The sequence below is a fragment of the Pungitius pungitius genome, chromosome 3 (genome assembly GCF_949316345.1).
Source record: "Pungitius pungitius chromosome 3, fPunPun2.1, whole genome shotgun sequence".
Lineage (NCBI taxonomy): Eukaryota > Metazoa > Chordata > Actinopteri > Perciformes > Gasterosteidae > Pungitius > Pungitius pungitius.
In genome coordinates, this window is record NC_084902.1 from 27,186,056 (window position 1) to 27,203,238 (window position 17,183).

The following is a 17,183-nucleotide window of genomic DNA, read 5'->3' on the forward strand; positions in this document are numbered from 1 at the left end:
AGGAAAATTCTGCTAACATATGGAACGGCATAAAAAAACAGACTGCTGTCGCTAGGCAACTCCACAACGACAAAGTAGCCTCTCTGTCCTCTGTCCTCGTCCTTGTCTTTGTCCTTCTACATATCTCTGCAGGATCTGACACAGTGAACCACCAGATCCTTATTTCCACCTCTCAGGAACGCGTGTCTCAGGCTCTGAAACTGAAAACACACCTGCACCGACCACACCAGGACGAATCAGCACTTTGTTAGCACTTCCTTACAAAGCACTGTTGTAGTTTGGCTTTTTGTTCTGGTTCTGTACCCTCGTTATTGAATGCACTTGTTGCTTTGATAAAAGCCTCAGCTAAATGATAAATATACTCGTAGTGTTTTTGTTTTTCTTTATCAGTTCTTTTGGAAGGTGATGTTCTCTAATATTAGTGTTTTAACAAAAAAATCTAACAAAATCAGAATTTAGCAGGGCGGGGATAACAATTGTCTCAAATGTCTTAATTAAAAATTAAAACTTGATTAAAAAAATAGTCATAGTGTGTGAAAAGAACCCACACATGCACATGATCTCAACACAGTCTGTGCGCTGATGCCTGAGAGAAGTGAGAGGATCCATCCTGAGGATCCTCTGAGGTTCCTCCTCAGCAGAGTGGAGAACAAATACCAGAAGAAATGGGCGAGTTTCCCCCTCAGGGATTAGCTCACCCAGATGAGGAGCTGACGAGAACTGACACACGGCACCCTGAGGAGAAAGGATCGATTCCCAAATGTGGCTCAGGAAGGTCTGCTACAATTCCACCAGAACTCTTAATGATTCATAATATGAACCGTTTGATTTGGTTTTTGCAGAACTATTTGTTACGTTGCAACAAGTCAGCGGCTCAGATGTGATGGCTCAGCGTGGAAGAGGACTCATCCAGAGGCTGGAGGTCATGGGTTCGATCCCGGGGCATGGTGACCGTTAAGGTCTGTCTCCCAATGTGACATCTTGAAACGTTCTCAATAATTGAGCCATTTGAGTGGATCTTGTAAAGCCCAAGCAGGTGGAAAAAAATCAGAGGGTGAAATGACTAGTAAGGAGTCCCGAGGTTTTGGGTTGAGATCCCTTATGGAGAGGTTTTAGAGCCAAGAGCCCAAACAAAGGAGACAAATATACAATGAAACCTGCAGTGGGATCAGATCAGTTAGCTCACCGTGATGAGAGAACGCTTTACATGCAGAAGGTTGTGGGTTCGGTTCTTGTGTGCTGTGGTTTGTTTTAAGATTCAACACCCAAAGTGAACAAGACAAGTATTTAATGAAGCAGACAAATGTGTCTGAGCAAATAGCTCCAGGTGAAGACGACTGCCCTGTGAGCATGAGGTCGTGGGTTCAAGCCTTTTGCAGGTGGGTGATTTTTGAGGTTGTTCAGTCACATGAAGAAGTCAAAGGCAACAAACAAACATGATTAAGGGTGAATGACATGGTGGCGTGGTTGCGCTGTCCCCGGTTTGGGTGGCGTCAGACCCGGGTTCAATTCCCACCGCTGTGGGATCATCAGTGTGCATCGCCCCGGTAGAGTAGAGACGTCCGTCTCCTCCCGGGCTTTCAATGAGACACACGCAGGGGGTTATGCTACATTATGCTTTATTAAAATTCAGCTGCACAGCAAACATTTTACAAAAGCTGAACCACCCCCAAACTGTCAAAGTTACTTCTCAGAGTAACCGCAGAGCAGAAGAAGAAACCTGCCGTCCTCAGGTCTGGAAACTGCGCCCTCGTGTGGAGAAAAGAAGAGAAGCACAACATTAGAAAATGCATCAAATTCACACACTTGAATGAATACTACAACAAATACACCAAATTCAGATACTCAAATGAATACTACAACAAATACATCAAATTCAGATACTTGTATTTGTTTGGTTTTTTACTTTAGACATGCTATTCAATTAATTCAATTAGCACACAACGCAATTTATTTTTCCATGATGTATTCAAAAACCTATTTGTGTACATTTTCCTAACTTTTTTTACATCATGCTATATTATTTCTGATTCTGATTACTCTTACAATGATATTTTTTTTAATGAAATACCATATTGTGACATTTCTAAAATTGTTTATGGCTTACTATATCATATATTTCTATACTTATTAAGGACATACTATCATATGACTTTTTTAAAGACTTAGTAAGTAATATAGTTAGTTATCCTATTTTTAAAGACTTTATGAAATATTGTACACTTTTTATGAGTTTATTAAGCTATAGTATAATCATTTCCTACTTTTCCCAAAAAAACATCCTAAAATATTCTTGACTTTAATCAAATATCACATTTTTAAAAGCATTTTCATGACATACTATACAATGATGTTATGACATAATATACTATTTCTTGACATGTTTTATTATAACTTTTTTTACAACATACTATACCTTCTTTTATGATGTTTGTTATACTATGATTTGATATTTCTTTGGCTTACTACATCATTTATTTTAAGGCTTATGTCACATTATACAATAACTTTTTTGGCACACTATGACTTTTCTTAATTTTTTTTTTACAGCATACTGCGTAATCTGCACTTTTTACGTCCTAATATATGATTTTGATTACTTTTTAACGGCATACCACAGCATGGTTTTTACATGACACTATATTTTGTATTTCCTTGTTGCATACTACAATTTGAGTAATCTTTTCAACTACTTTTTCATGATATGATATTAAATACTATACGACTGAAGATTTATATTAAATATTTTACTTTAAAGTTCTTATTAACACTATCATTGTTATAAAGCAGTATGATATAAATGACTGTTTAGTCCTATTTTTAATAACTACTAAAAAATCATGAATCAATTATTGAGTTGACACTTACCAAATGTTCGCTCCGTCCTCCTCGTCTTCTCCAAGACCTTCAAGTCTCTGCTCATTCAGCAGTCTGCACAAAAAACAGAGACATTTAGACACAAGCTTCAAGAGGCTCCGTCCTATTTCAAAAGAGACATTTTACATCAGCTTTAGTGCAGGACCAATCAAAACCTTGTACCCAAAGCACAGGTAGGGATATCGGATCTTACACCTACAATCTGATCATATTATTACGATGTGTCTGGTGATACACATGATGGAGTTAAGTGACCACGTTCAACTACATTTACGTCACGTTTTCAAAAGGTCCCGATACATACTGTAATTATATGGATGGTGTAGCTCTGACCCATCTACTGTAAATACAAATCAGAAAACATCATCATCAATACTTTTCAATCACTTAGGATTCCTTACTCTGTTCATTTCGTCCTCTGTCTTCTGCTTGTCTTCAGCCTTGTTCTTCTCCAGCTGCTCCTCCAACATTTTCTGGAGGATTCAAAAAGAAGCAAAACAACACTTGGAAGTCACACAATCATTCAAATACAAAAACACCATCTTTTCTGAGACACCAGCACTATCCCATGTGATAGATGGAGGGCGCCCCCTAGTGTTCATCATAAGGAAATGCAGCTCTTTAAGGATGGATAGAAACGCCAACTCCAAACTAGATAAACATGATGTTGTAAAACAAGCAAACATGCGGCTAGACAACAAATGGGTCCAACCTTTTGATTGTAAATAAATGGAACGATATTATCAACAATCAGTTAATCATTTGATGATATAACAGGAAATTAGCACTAGATGTAAATATAAAGTACAATAGCACATGGCCACCATCTTTTTCGTTCCCTTTTGTTGATTGTCACGTTTCATTGTTTACAATCGGTATTATTAACCGAAGCCAAACAGGACGCTTATGAATCGGGTTAATTTGACCGCTAGAAATCAGCGAAAGAACCGCGCGCACAGACGTTAGCACCAGTTAGCCGTGAGCTAATGTTAGCCCACTTAGCAATGGACGCCGCGACAAGTGTTTCTATTTGTTTGTTTGTGGTGGTTTTGTCGTATTGTCGCCCTTCAGCCCTCAGTCCACATCATGACTCACCAGTCAGTCTCCTTTCTTTCATCGGGTCTCCATCGTCACGAACAGTGGGGCAGCGGAAGTTACAGCTCAGGGGCCTGGCGGCCATCTTGGACGCGTCATCAGGGCCGCTCGTCACCCTGAGCTAAATAGTGACGTCATTGCCCCACGAGGGGCCCATTCGGGAAATACCACATGATATGATTTTATTGGCAATATTATATGGTCACTTAAATATTTATTATGTGTGTCAATTAGGTCTAATTAATTAATTGTTGATTATTATTTTTGACATGTGTAGATTTCCCCACAGAAAATCCCATCATTACTGTTGTTCCTGGGCTAAAAAAATTAAAACCTGAGCCTGACCGGTTGCTTATCTAGCAGAGTTATTAATGCCTAAAACCATTATAGTCCTCTTTAGACTACTTACAATCATCACATGGGAAATAATCATTTAGTGTGAAATCATTAAAGGTATTCACAATGTTAGCATGAACTTTCAATGACTGCTTAATGGTTAGAAACAGACAGGACGCTGAAATAGATTGTAAACAATAATAATTTATTTGGATATTCCAGAAATATTCTGATATACTGTAGTTCTAACTTTGCACAAAGAAGACATAATTTGACAGACACATTACATTTAAAGAGAAGTCGGATTCAACAGTTCAAAGGCTCTCCAACAAAAAACGCTTAAGCGTCTTTGTACCGGTACTTCTTTAAAGACCTACAACCATTTTTAATGGATTTGTGAAAACGATCATTGCTTAGGTTGACACGGAATCAGAACAGGACAAGAATAAATAACACAAACATTATCTCACTTCATTTCCTTTATCGAAATGTCAAATATTTGCGTCTTAAATTAGGTAGAAACAGAGTAATATGTGCATTTTATCAAGAAGACACCTTGAATATTTGTTGCGTAAACTGCATGAAGACGCCTCCAATGAGGATGCAATATTTTCTCGGCATTAACGTCAAAAAACAGTGTGTGCGTTGACGTGACTTATGGCACATGTTAATGAGATTATCATTACAATATTGTTTTTTCTAGTGACGACAGTCAAGCAGCGTGATATCGCAACGTTTCAAATACACATTAAGATTATTATTATTATTGGATCTCACCACATGTCCAAAAACGACATGATCCCTTAAAAGTGGACATTTAGGAGGTACGAGGGTTTAAGCAGACACAATAAACAGACATGTAAATAGCCATAGTGTTAAGGCATGGAATAAACAACCAGGTAACACTGTGGTGAGCCTAAGACGATGTCACAGACGCACACAAAAAACACACAACCTGCAGTGTCCCACCAGCACAACTCTTCTCTCTCCAGAGACGATACTTGAAGCTGATCAACACAAAGGTCTTTGTTCACTAATAAAATATCCTATTGAGACGGTAAGCGGCACAATGCACAGTAGAGGAATTAAATGAAATTATGGTTGACGTTATGAAACAACAGGACTTTGCGCAATAGAGGCTTTCCAGAAGAGTAAAAAAAAATTTCTAACATATTAGATAGAATTTTTAAAATACTGTATTGAATATTTTCCGTATATTTTCTTTATATAATATAAAGCCCCACCGCTTTAAAAGGCTCTTATAGTTACTTTCACCGTCTATACAAGTTTTGAATTGCCCTCCTTTATTGATCTTTTATGTTAATATTTCCTTTTATCAATTTATATAGATCTCCGTAATATAACCATTCAAATGGAATTACACTTAAAAATAAACCTTCCATCTTGGAATAAGTCGACTTAACACAGCGTGACTTCCCGTTGCTATGACGAAGGAGTCAAGCAGGTAGAGTGCTGCTAAAACATACATTCAACCTGCAGGCCGTGTCGCCAAGAGAACCGAGACAGGACGATTATGTTGATATTCAAGGCGTAAAGGATCAAATAACAGTCCTACAGGGGGGTGGGGGGGGGTCCTTTGTTAAAAACTAAACAACTATGACAAGGGGAGGGCAGTTCTGTTTTAGGGCAAAACAAAGATGGCTTTTTTTTGTCATTCTGGCTACAGACTCGATAGAAAACCTTGAGGAGGGGTCTCACTTCCCTGCACGTCCCCGCCTTCCGCACTACGGCGCTTCCTCGCGTGTCAAAGGTCTGCAGCGCCGCCTCCCTGTGGCATCTTCATGGCTTAGAAAAATACACTACGCCCCTCGCCCACCCCCCCTCTCAGACGTGCGACTCGTCCAGGTCCAGGTCGACCGGGGAGAAGGGGAGGGGGCGGCGGCGGGGGGAGGGGTGGGACAGCAGCGGCCTGAGGAGGGGGTTCTCCGTGCCGTCGTCCTCGCTCAGCTGCAGCAGCGTGTCGCCGCGCGGCAGCAGCGCCGCCGTGTCCTCGTCGCCGGGGCTCTCTCGGACACGGGCGGGCCCCGGGGGCGGCGGGGGCAGGAGAGGTGTCGGCGGCAGAGGCGGTGCCGGCGGGGGGCCGGGCGCCGGGGTCGTGCCCAGCACCGGCAGCGGCGGCGGGAGAGGAGAGGAGGTGCGGGTCAAGGCGAGAGGGGAGCAGGTCCGGGAGAGGGGCAGCGGGGAGCAGGTCCGGGACGGGTGTGTCGGGGTGGAGGGGCGGGAGATGGAGTGGGGGGGGGAGAGGCTGCTGCGGAGGCCCCACTGCTCGCGCTTCTCCTTGCTGCTTACGGCGGGAGCAACCTGGGGAGAATAAAACGTTGTGTTTTTTGCATATTGACCTCCCCGTCCTCCCCTCCTTCAACCCCCTTGCTCCAGTCCTACCTGCGTCTCAGCGGGGCTGTGCAGGTCGGCCTTCACCGTTGCCAAGGAGACGGAGGGCGCTTCCGGGGTCGGGGACTTGGAGGGGGCCGGACTGGCCTTCCTGGCCTCCGCTGCGGGCTCCGTCGAGCCGGCGGTCGCCGGGCCTTGGTTCTCCGTGAAGGTGACGGACCGCTTTTGGTCTCCGTGCGCTGCGGGCACACAGGCGCGAGCACGCGGTCAGAAAAAACGGCAGCAGCAGCGTCACATGGTGGAGGCAGAGATGGAGCGGGAAGGGTAGGCGAGGACTGGGAGGGGATGCAAGACAGACATGCAGAGCGCCCCGCTGGGGCGAGGTTGCACAAAAAAGAAGGGGGAGGGCGGGCCGTTGCAGGGTGGAGAGCAAGGGTTAAGGTTTGTGTCTCACCTTCACAGTCCAACAACGTTTCTTTATTTCGAAACATAAGGCATGAGACAGAACAGAGTGAGAAGAGTCAGTCTGGTGACAGGTGGGACAAACAAACAGCATTGGAACAAAGACGGTGGTTTGTGAAGGGGGAGGACGGGGGCAGTTCAAGACAGCACACAGACATTAAACATCGCATCTGGGTGGATCTTTATGCTTCAAGTATTTGTTTTTATTTAACCGTCTACATTTGACTTCTTGTGTGATGATCTGAAGTGCAGGGAAGGTCTGGCTGCTTTCATTCTGCTTGACAAAATTACACAACAAACATATCCTCACACACAGACACACACACATAGGCAGGTGTGCTTTTACCCAGTGGTTTGTTCTTGGGCTGGATGCCCCTGCGCGTAGTGGAGAGCCTCCCTCCGGATCGACCACGGGGTTCATTCTTTGGAATGGACAGCAGGGGGCGACGCAGCTGCAGAATGAATTACATGAATCAGCCATGTCGCAAATGCATTGAAATCCTCTCGACACATCCGGCGTATGCATGTGTATGCATTTGTCCATTTGTTGGTAAAGAAAAGATATTGACGAGTTAATTCAAATTGAAACCGTTATTTGATTTACTGACTCTTGTAGAGTCAAGTTTTGAAGGTTCGATATGTGGTAAATTATTTCCTTAAATGGCAGCTTTAGGGTACATGAGATTCTTCCCCACTACGTATAAATATGCACAAAATAATTCCATCAATCACATTCTTTCCTCCTCTAGTTCAGTACTGCCCACATGCTTTGCATCATGTCCTTCAAAATGAAACCGTTAATGAGCACACCTGTCTGAGGCCTCTCTTTCTTCCTAGAGGAGGCTGGAGCAGAAGGTTCTGTGGGCCCGGTTCACTCTGCACACTGGCAACCCTGTTACAATCAATCAGACACCCGTGTGCGCACACACAGACACACACACACACACACACACACACACACACACACACACACACACACATAATTACACCCACGTAAAGACAACAAAAGGCCACCACTTCCCAGCTGAGCTCGTTTTCTTTGACCATGATAAGATGTTGCCGCTCCTCTACCCGTTCACTCACAACACAACAAGTCACAAGACAGCCAATCATAGTGCTGGCATGACTGATACTGTGACAACACAACAAGGGATAGTAGGGGCTGGAGTAGCAACGCTCACACATTTCAAATTTCCCTTCTCCTCAAGTGAGACACGGTTAAATCAAATGAGATTTGGGCTGAAGTCAGATTTTTGCGGGTCTAAAAAGGAAAATTGGAAAAAACCCAGACAAAGAAAACCAGTGTTCTTATATCATAGTTGCCACCCCAGTTCCCTCTTGCCCCTACAGATTGGTATCCGCAGTGGGACGCCCAATGTGATCAGCGAGAAGCCTGATAGACACGTAGACAGCATGAAACACCACGGCACCGATGGGACGGAGGCTGACTTCACTGATGGCACATTGACTGTAAAGACCCACAGCTAACACTGGGGGAACGGACGACGCGCTCCCTGGCCCCCTGGGGCGGGGGGGGGGGGACCCTCTTCAGTTGATAGGGGGCTTGGTTAAGATGACGCAGGAGATGAGCCAAGAAGATGAGGGTCAGTTTGGTGCTCAAGAGGAAGTAGGGAGGAGGGGGTGGGCGGAGACAAGGCACACTGGTCCCACACAGAGAGAGCTAGAGACAGGTAAGTGGGCGGGGGATAGGTGTGGCGGGCCAAGGCGATTTGATTGGATGATGATGAGTGATCAACGGCGAGGCGGCCTCTAGAGGCGGCCGTCCCGAGGCGATGCCCCTCCCACTGGCGGACAGATGTAAGGACGGGACAGACACAGAGAGAGGGCCACTGTACCTAGAGAGGTTACCCTCCTGCAGAAGGCCCTGGGACTCATCTAGCACATTGGGTTCACTGTAAAAAGGGAGGGCGGAGGGGGGTGGGGGGAGGGGAGAGCGGGAGTTTAAGGAGTGCAGTGGAGATCCGTTACCACCCGAGGCCCTGAGGCCGGACAGCGTGGTGGGAAGCCGGAGCTCTGACCACAGCGGACCTTACCGAGATACAGAGGCTGAGCTACTTCACATTCTGAGACTGTTGAACAGAAACATCATAGATCAACAGAGATATACACAGAAAGAATGGCTGTGGCGCTGTGGGATATGACTGGTTGATCCTTTTTCGATGTGCAATTCATCAATAACGCGTCGCTACGGGCTACCTGTGGCTGGGCAGCATGGTGGCGCGCGGAACCTCGGGCTGCGAGGCCGCGGAGCCGGTAGCGTGGCTGGAGAACCGGCGCTGCGCCATCATCCGGGGCAGAAAGGCCTCGTGCTCGCTCACCACGCTGGGGATGCTCATGGAGTCATCTGGGAGAGAGAAAAGACGGACGCGCTGAGTTCAGTTTCAAATGACCCCCCCCCACCTCCGGCGGATGTCATGAGGAAGAAGCGGGTAACGTCTCTGACTCTCTTCGTCGTCCTCGTCCGTGCGGCTGAGTGTGTCTTGGGAGGGTTGGCGCGACGGCTGGCTCTCCTGCTCCCACACGGTGCCGGTGCCGGTGTTGGAGCGCGACATTGTGGCCAAACTCAGGCGATACGCCGACGTGGAGGTGCCCACCGTGCTGATGGACGTCTTGCCCTGGTAAGCTGCTTGGGCGGAAGGTGGGCGGCGTCAAGCACCAACAAAGGCAAAAAAAGGAATGAGACAATTCGGGGGAATCAATGTACTGTTTTCAGCAACTTTCAAAAAGGAATTCAAGAAATGTCGGTTGGTTCTTGGGTGTCTGACCGGAGCCGCTGTGCACGGCCTCCTTGAGGATCTTCAGCTCATTGTTGAACTCGGCAAACAGGGAGCTCTTGCATAGGGGCCGCGGGATGAACCGTCGCTCCAGCTGGTCGGCGATGTGGTGACGGGCCGTGATCTCCTCCTGGGAGTCGGCGGGCTGCGTCAACAGCTGAGGGGTAGACGAGCGCACGCGGACCGGTGAGGAAGAGGAAGAAGGCAAGCAGCGCAGAAAGGGCACGCACAATCAAAGGGGAGGATGTAACCTTGCACTGTATGAAGGGCCTCAGCAGCACAAAGATAGGAATGCGGGTTCGCACGATGAAGTCAATGAAGTCCCAGAAGGCCAAGCCGCCGACTTTCCTCAGAGCCATCTCCTTCACCTGCAAGCTGAGCCGGTACCACTGGTTTCCCAGTGAGCGCTCGAAGCAGACCAACACCACCTTCAGAGCTACAGAGGGAGGGGTGGGGGGGGGGGGGGGGGGGGGGGGGTGAGGAACAAGGCCCAAAGCAAGCGGAAAAAATGCGGTCGCTTTTGATTCCTACCCAGATACGCGGCCTGGCTGGTGGACTCCGCCAGTCCCTCCCTGCGCAGATCCTTCCCCGTGTCGCCCGGGGTGGAGCAGTGAGCCGGGGAAGCGTCCAGCATGAAGTTCTTTGTGCGGGAGGTGGAGATGATCCGGGGAGGCAGCAGGATGTTGATGACCGTCTGCAGGAGCAGGAAGATCTCCGGCTGCTCCAGGTGGGGGCTGTCTGCGAGGGGGGAGAGAGGAGTTGTCTTCTTCTTCGTTCTGTGCCACCAGGAAAGCAGTAACGCAAACATATTGAGCTTTTACCTTTGCTTCCAGAGCCCACAGTGAGCACAAAGGGAATGAGCAGGTTGAGCAGCATGCCCTCCCGCCTCTCCTGATTGGTGAAGGGCGAGATCACATGGCTGAGAGGAAAGTCCTCCTTCAATGCCTGGGACGAAGACAAAAAAAAACAATAATCAGAAAACATTAGTGCTGCCGATGGCTCAGCGTCCAATGGAAGAGCCGCACTGCCCACCTGGATCTGCAGCGCGACCAGCCGCACCACTGCTGTGCTGAAGGGCAGCGGGGGGGAGAGGTAGGGGCTCAGGTGGAGGAGAGGGAGCCCGTCTGCCACGCTGGAAGGACCGACCACACCCATCACCTGACAGCACACAAAGAAACGGCGCCGCTCAGACCTCGATTTTGGAAGGATCTGTGCACGGTCGCCTCAGAGTGTTTCCCGTACCAGGTTGACGCAGACGTTGATCAGCGAGCGAAGGTGCGGGAGGAAGGAGATGATTGGCTGTCGCTGCAGGGTCAGGCAGATCCCCTCGATCAGGCTGCTGGCCGCCTCCCACTCCACCTGTCTCCTGGAGAACACCCACCCATACAACACCACCCCGCACCCGAATAAAGCATATTTTTTATGAATTTAACCATAGACAGAAGCACAAATGCCACATTCGTGTCACGTGCGATCAATTCACGATGTTTCGGTCATTTGAAATGACTCGAATGTGGCATGATAGTAAATGTGAAGCAGAGAAAAAGAGCATTAACATGAAACACTTACCACTCTCTTAACATTTCCCTCCTTATAATCATCACCCTAATGACTGCGGTAAAGAACATACTGACAACAAAGAGTGCAAAGCCCACAGACATAGCCAGCTGAACAGTGCAGAGACAGATCCAGGTGTGGTACACACATCTGGAACAGGTGCTCCCTCTGAGCCAGCGGGGCTCGGTCTGAGGGCAGGTGTTGTTGTTTTCGCCAAACTGTGGCTGTATTTGTACAAGAGCTGGAACATTTTACAACATTTTCTTCGGCCCACCTTCTATACTAGCATTAGAATGTGAAAAGTTGGAATACTTTTTTCAGTCCGGTGTTTACATTCTTAGTTTTATTTACTCTTACTGAAATGTTAATTTCTAAAATTATTTGTTTAGTTCCTTAAATGTTAATTAAATTTCTATTGTTTAAATTAAATTAATTCTACATTATGTATGTAACCTGCGGTACATGGTTTATTACCATTATTATTAATGAGCGTGATTATTTCCACAGAAGACAGTCTAATAATAAAAATCTGCATCATCACGCATGACACAGGACCCTTCTCTGGCTCAGAGGGGACGCATCCATTGATCCATTCTCTTCCCTCCTCACGCACCCAGGAATGCATCGAACTCCTCTCACTCCCACAGGTACCCGCATGAAAACACGCAAAAGCAGCACTTACGGTACAGCACCCGCCAAGGCAGCGTTACAGAGAACAGTGCCACGAAGCCGTCTATCTAGTGTACACACCACGGTACCGGCACAGCACGATACACTCACAGGGAGACGGAGAGAGAAGAGGGGTGTTCAACAGACCTGGTGCACAATGCCTGTGGGCGAGCGCACCTGAGCGTAGGCATCTTGTGGATCTTGTTGAACATGCGGTCCAGCCTCTTGAGGATGAGGATGAGGGCGGGGCGGACGGCCTCGGACGACCAGTCGGTGATGGGCAGCATCTCCATGATGTAGCGCCGCAACCCGCGGCTCTCCATGGTCAGGGTGTCGTAGGGCGCCAACTTCAGCAGGGCGTGGGCGATCTCTGCCAGCCTGGGAAACACACAGCGTACCTCAGCAGTGATATGGAGCCAATGAATGACCTAAGAAATTTCTGTCAATCGTGTAAAATTGCATGGAAGAAAAATCCTGCAGCAGCAGCTTAGTTCTAAAATCCACACGAATAAGTCACCCCTCAATCGAGCAACTTCTAGGAAAACAACAACCTTTATCACAAGGATTCCGACTTCCTTCTTGAGCAAACCTCATCACCTCATGTGGGACTTGATGTCCAGCAGCTCCAGAGCCGTGACCCGCGGCTCCCCGGCCACGTTCTGCAGGATTTTGAGTCGCGGCCCGCAATGTTTGTAAAACTCGGTGCAAATGTTCAACAGCGACTCCCTGGGCCGGCGGAACTCTTCCCTGGCGATGCGCTCATCCAGCTCCTCCCTCGGCATGCCCTGGCCTTCCTCCAGCAGGTGCAGGTTGTCCCTGAGCACGTGCACACAGAGGGCAGGTCAGTGTTGAACCCTAGCCACCTACACTCGGGACTGTCACAAGGTTGAGTCATTCAAAGTCCTGACCGGGTGTTGACCCCTCCCGACATGGCGTGGTTAGCTGTAGTGCCTCCTTTATGGCCCTGGTCAGAGCGGGACATCTGGGGGGCTGTCATGGGCCTGTGGATAAAGTTATGAGCATTGTGAGCAGCTCAAAGGACATTACATCTGTAAAACAGACTTGTTTTGTTGTTTTATTGGTTGCATGGGGGGAGAGTCGGACCTTGTGAGGGTCTCTGAGCTGTAGAGGAGGGCCTGCAGGGATGTGGCCAAGGCAGCGATGGCTGCAATCTCATCCCTGGCAGCTGAGGCCGACTCCATCGTAACCGTGTTGATCTTCAGCTTCTGGAGGTGGCACGGGACCAAGGCCTCCAGCACCATCAGCATCTGCAGACTGGAGACATCCAGACAGATCATTAGCGTACAGAAAAAACAGAAGATAGAAGATGGGAGGGAGTGTCCTTGACGCCTCTTTGATGTGTTTCTATACCTCCTGAAGGATTCCGGGGCGTAGGCAGCCACGGTGACACACAGCTTGATGGAATCACTGACCGAAAAGGCCAGGTCCTCATTCCCATAGCAAAAATCTGCAACAAATAAGACAGTCCTCCATTTGTCTTCTTATTTGTATTAGCAGGACGATGATGAAGGCTTCGCTTGGATAAAATGCCACAACGTGTATGTATAAGGGACAGTTCACCTAAAGAGCGTAGAGGCTTCTCAGCCTTAACAAGCTCCAGAGCGTCTAGCGCGTCCTTGGTCTCCCCCTCCAGAGAGATCAGCAGGTCAAACAGACACTGAGCGGACACTCCTTTAGAAAGACCAGTACTGGTGCTGGTCTGGAATTGCAAGTAAAGACAGACGGCGCTGCGTTTATTAAGTATCACATTGGTTGGAATATACACTGTGTGTGTCTGTGTGTGTGTGTGTGTGTGTGTGTGTGTGTGTGTGTGTGTGTGTGTGTGTGTGTGTGTGCAGTCTCACTGTGAATTCCAGCAGTGGAGCCACGCTTGCAAACAGCTGCAGGACGAAGGGTTTGCGGTGGAGGATGTAGAACTGCCGGCAGCAGAACTCGATGCCCCGCCTCAGTAAAGGGTCGCTCTCGTAGTCGGCATACACCTTTCATAAACACAAGGAGGACACACTTTTAGGAAAGGTATCATACAATGGTGTGAAATTAGACCAGTGGAACGTATTTAAATGTGTTTTGTTTGCTTTTGGGTGTGTGGGCAATGCAAGTTATACAGTTATTCTGTCTCTCCGCCTTCAACAACCGCGATTGAACCAGTAGGCATCTCCTCACCTGCAGCATGGTCGGCAGAATCCACTGGTAACCGCTCAGGGAGAAGAGATGGTTGAAGTGCACAGCGGTGTTGATGGCGGTGGCGGTGTACTGCCTGAGGAGGGCGCTGTCCTCGGGGTGCAGCAGCAGCGCCCCGTTGAAGACGTTGAGGAACAGCATCATCTCGTCGCCCCACGGGTACTCGCTGGGCATGCCCAGAAACATCTCCTCCAGCAGCTTGATCCACAGCACCTTGTGGAGGGTGTCCAGCCCAAACAGCTCCTTGCCTTGGGAAAGGCGAGGGGGGAGGGCACGGGATTAATGTTTCAAAAAGTGTATAACCTGAGGAGAATTTTATTCACACGCAGAATGACGCGGCCTAACCTTGAGGCTCGGTGGCCAGCGAGAACTCTGCGTCGATGGCGGTCCGCGGGAAGGACGGCAGGCGAAGGAGGTCTTCCTGCAGCAGGGAGACGTGGGATTGCTTGTGCACGGCGGGCATGTTTTGAGTGAGCGAGATGAGGAAGAGGACACGTCCAACTTCTTCTAGTTTACGGGAAAACACCTGCAAGACGAACCCAGATGGGAAAAAGAAACAAGTTTGACATGTTTTTACCATGTCTCCACTCTATTTCTATTTGGTGTTGATTTGATGCATTTTACAAAGTGGAGAATTTGTAATCGTTCACACCTGTTTCTGGATCAGCTCTTGTCCTTTCTCAGGCAGCATGTGGACCAGGTTAAGCTGGGGAGAGACTGATCTTCGAAAGGGGTAGATATCTCTCACATATGTCTGGAGGAGGTAAGAAGCAATATTGTATTGCAGAAGAGACAAAAAGTATTAAAATATTCCAGAAAGTGCCCTAATCCCTTTGAATATTGGGATGCACATGTTTCACATAGTAATATACGTTTGTATCTACAGTACCTTGCTATAATGGATGAGGTTCCATCGTTTGTCCATGAGGAAGTAGTGTGCAGATCTGGCCTCAGGAATGTTGAAGAATTCTAGGCACTCCTGATTTGAGGGGAAAAAAGAAAACTGATCAATAAAAACGTAGGAAAAGCCAACTTGAAGTACATTTTGCTGATACTTCTGTTCTTTAACTTATTAAGCTCTTGCACGCAGGGCTACTTTACATTGCTGCAGTGGTACTTTATCTTCAGGTACCTTACCTTGAGTAGGGCTTCAAACTGAGTGTCTTCATGGACCGGAAGCTGTGTTGGGATATCACATTCGTTCTGCCCATGAACCACCAGTGTTTTGGTTCCTGCATCCAAAATGCACAAGAAGATATTAAAATTTATTTGACACATTATTGTCAGACTCAAATTTAAAGAGTATTTAGTTCATCCGTCTCTGCAAAGTCTTCAATGGAAATTAGATTCGCAGTCCCAATGGGATCTTACATGAATTAACATATAGAAACAAGTTCACCTGGCATGGATGCAGTAACCAGCAGCTTGACTTCACACTGCTCCTTCTTCATGGTCTGCTTGAGGTCCTTGAAGAATAGCCCCTCCACATAGCCGACCACCTCCCACAGGAAGGTCAACGTGGCAGAGATGGCGTCCATTCCCCACTCACACGGGGTCCGCACAAAATACATGATCAGTCCCACCTAGCAGAGGAGACGTGATTGGCAGAATTCACGGTTAACTGAGAGTTTTGATGCTACAAAACAAAGCTAAAAGGAAATGTTTTATCTATTGTTTCACCAGGTAGTTGAAGAGGATATGCGAGGTCTGGGCCGGCAGATCTCCGATGTTAAGCAGCAGCTTCCTTAGCATGAACATCAGCTCATCCTGACATAACAACACAAAGGATACATTCATTTTGTATTTCCCATTTCAAGCCTTTAGCATGTGCACTTATCCTTATTGATTCACAGAAAGTCTAACTTTAAAAAATAGCCTCTTCAGGTTCTGTTTATCCGGATGTTTACCCACCTGTCGATTGCTCACTGTTAGCTTTTCCAGGAAGTGGCGGAGAACCAGGGCCGGATCTTCAATCAGGCAGTTCCACAGGATTTGTTGTGCAACAGCACTCACTAAAAAAAATCAATGATGCAGAAGATGCAGATGGAGAAGAATCTATCAACAATTTATTTATTTTCTTATTGGGTTATTAGATTTTTGTATATATTATTTTAACTGAATCTAAAGATAGTAGCACCCACCGGCCACGCCATCCTCTCGGACCTCCCCATCCTCCATCAGGTGCACTATCGGTAGGACTGCAGCGCAGATGCATGCTGGGAACACAGCTTGGGGAGGCTGCAACATGTGGTGTGTAGGAGTGTGTTCCGTTGTGTTCTCTTCATCTTGCAAAGAAAAGAAAACGCTCCCAAAAATAAAAATCTTATGTTTTTTACTAAACAAGCAAACCAAAGGGACTCGTACCTTCGGCGCTGGCCAGCGAGCGGACCGACCACACAGAGCCCCGACGGAAGGAGTAGTTCCTGTGGGAGTTGCTGGAGGCGCAGGAGGGGCTGACGGACAGACGGCGCGACGCCAGGTTCACCACTTCTTCTGCTGGCGGGATCAACGCCCCACACGACCGCAGCAGATACAGGAAAAAAAACAACAACAACACGCTATCAGGGCCCAGCCGCCGACCCATTCACAATGAAACCTCTCCGTTTCTGCGTGGTCTACGCCCCCACCTTCTTCCTCCTGCTCGGGCGGGGGGCTGCACGTGGGCTCGTAGCAGGCCTCCTGCGCCACGGGGATGGCCGTGATGATGCTGGCCTCGCGCCCCAGACGCCGCTTCTCCTCCTCCTGCTGCAGGTTCTTCAGGATGTGCTCGGCCCGCTGGTGGGAGCGCGACACCGCCCGCGCCGAGAAGGATTTCTGCAAAAGAGGGAAGGAGGGTAG

General features: G+C 47.8%; 1 protein-coding gene and 1 long non-coding RNA gene across 19 annotated transcripts in view; both read right to left on the bottom strand.

Annotated features, from left to right (window-relative positions):
• Positions 1-1,504: 1,504 nt before the first annotated feature.
• Positions 1,505-4,115, bottom strand: LOC134126958 (uncharacterized). Its single transcript, XR_009955895.1, has 4 exons — positions 3,973-4,115; positions 3,279-3,350; positions 2,869-2,931; positions 1,505-1,749 (listed from the first exon to the last, which is right to left on the bottom strand). It is a non-coding gene; the product is annotated as an uncharacterized LOC134126958 (long non-coding RNA).
• A 377-nt stretch (positions 4,116-4,492) lies between these two features.
• Positions 4,493-17,183, bottom strand: part of LOC119218375 (protein unc-80 homolog) — a 33,813-nt gene continuing 21,122 nt past the window's right edge. For 9 of the 18 annotated variants that reach the window (XM_062561430.1, XM_062561426.1, XM_062561431.1 and 6 more), the window contains 32 exons: positions 16,973-17,159; positions 16,710-16,841; positions 16,487-16,630; positions 16,257-16,357; positions 16,026-16,112; positions 15,745-15,928; positions 15,483-15,577; positions 15,235-15,324; positions 14,998-15,099; positions 14,691-14,871; positions 14,328-14,593; positions 14,009-14,143; positions 13,725-13,863; positions 13,515-13,611; positions 13,248-13,418; positions 13,052-13,144; positions 12,741-12,959; positions 12,291-12,521; positions 11,160-11,283; positions 10,950-11,075; positions 10,739-10,862; positions 10,449-10,655; positions 10,169-10,353; positions 9,909-10,074; positions 9,587-9,766; positions 9,340-9,487; positions 8,979-9,035; positions 7,933-8,014; positions 7,469-7,574; positions 7,115-7,135; positions 6,712-6,899; positions 4,493-6,630 (listed from right to left, as the gene is read on the bottom strand). In XM_062561430.1, the coding sequence (XP_062417414.1) occupies positions 6,154-6,630; positions 6,712-6,899; positions 7,115-7,135; positions 7,469-7,574; positions 7,933-8,014; positions 8,979-9,035; positions 9,340-9,487; positions 9,587-9,766; positions 9,909-10,074; positions 10,169-10,353; positions 10,449-10,655; positions 10,739-10,862; positions 10,950-11,075; positions 11,160-11,283; positions 12,291-12,521; positions 12,741-12,959; positions 13,052-13,144; positions 13,248-13,418; positions 13,515-13,611; positions 13,725-13,863; positions 14,009-14,143; positions 14,328-14,593; positions 14,691-14,871; positions 14,998-15,099; positions 15,235-15,324; positions 15,483-15,577; positions 15,745-15,928; positions 16,026-16,112; positions 16,257-16,357; positions 16,487-16,630; positions 16,710-16,841; positions 16,973-17,159 (4,845 nt within the window). In that variant the 3' untranslated portion in view covers positions 4,493-6,153. The remainder of the gene's footprint in view (positions 6,631-6,711; positions 6,900-7,114; positions 7,136-7,468; positions 7,575-7,932; positions 8,015-8,978; positions 9,036-9,339; positions 9,488-9,586; positions 9,767-9,908; positions 10,075-10,168; positions 10,354-10,448; positions 10,656-10,738; positions 10,863-10,949; positions 11,076-11,159; positions 11,284-12,290; positions 12,522-12,740; positions 12,960-13,051; positions 13,145-13,247; positions 13,419-13,514; positions 13,612-13,724; positions 13,864-14,008; positions 14,144-14,327; positions 14,594-14,690; positions 14,872-14,997; positions 15,100-15,234; positions 15,325-15,482; positions 15,578-15,744; positions 15,929-16,025; positions 16,113-16,256; positions 16,358-16,486; positions 16,631-16,709; positions 16,842-16,972; positions 17,160-17,183) is intronic. The other 9 variants (XM_062561432.1, XM_062561418.1, XM_062561433.1 and 6 more) reach the window with 6 other exon arrangements.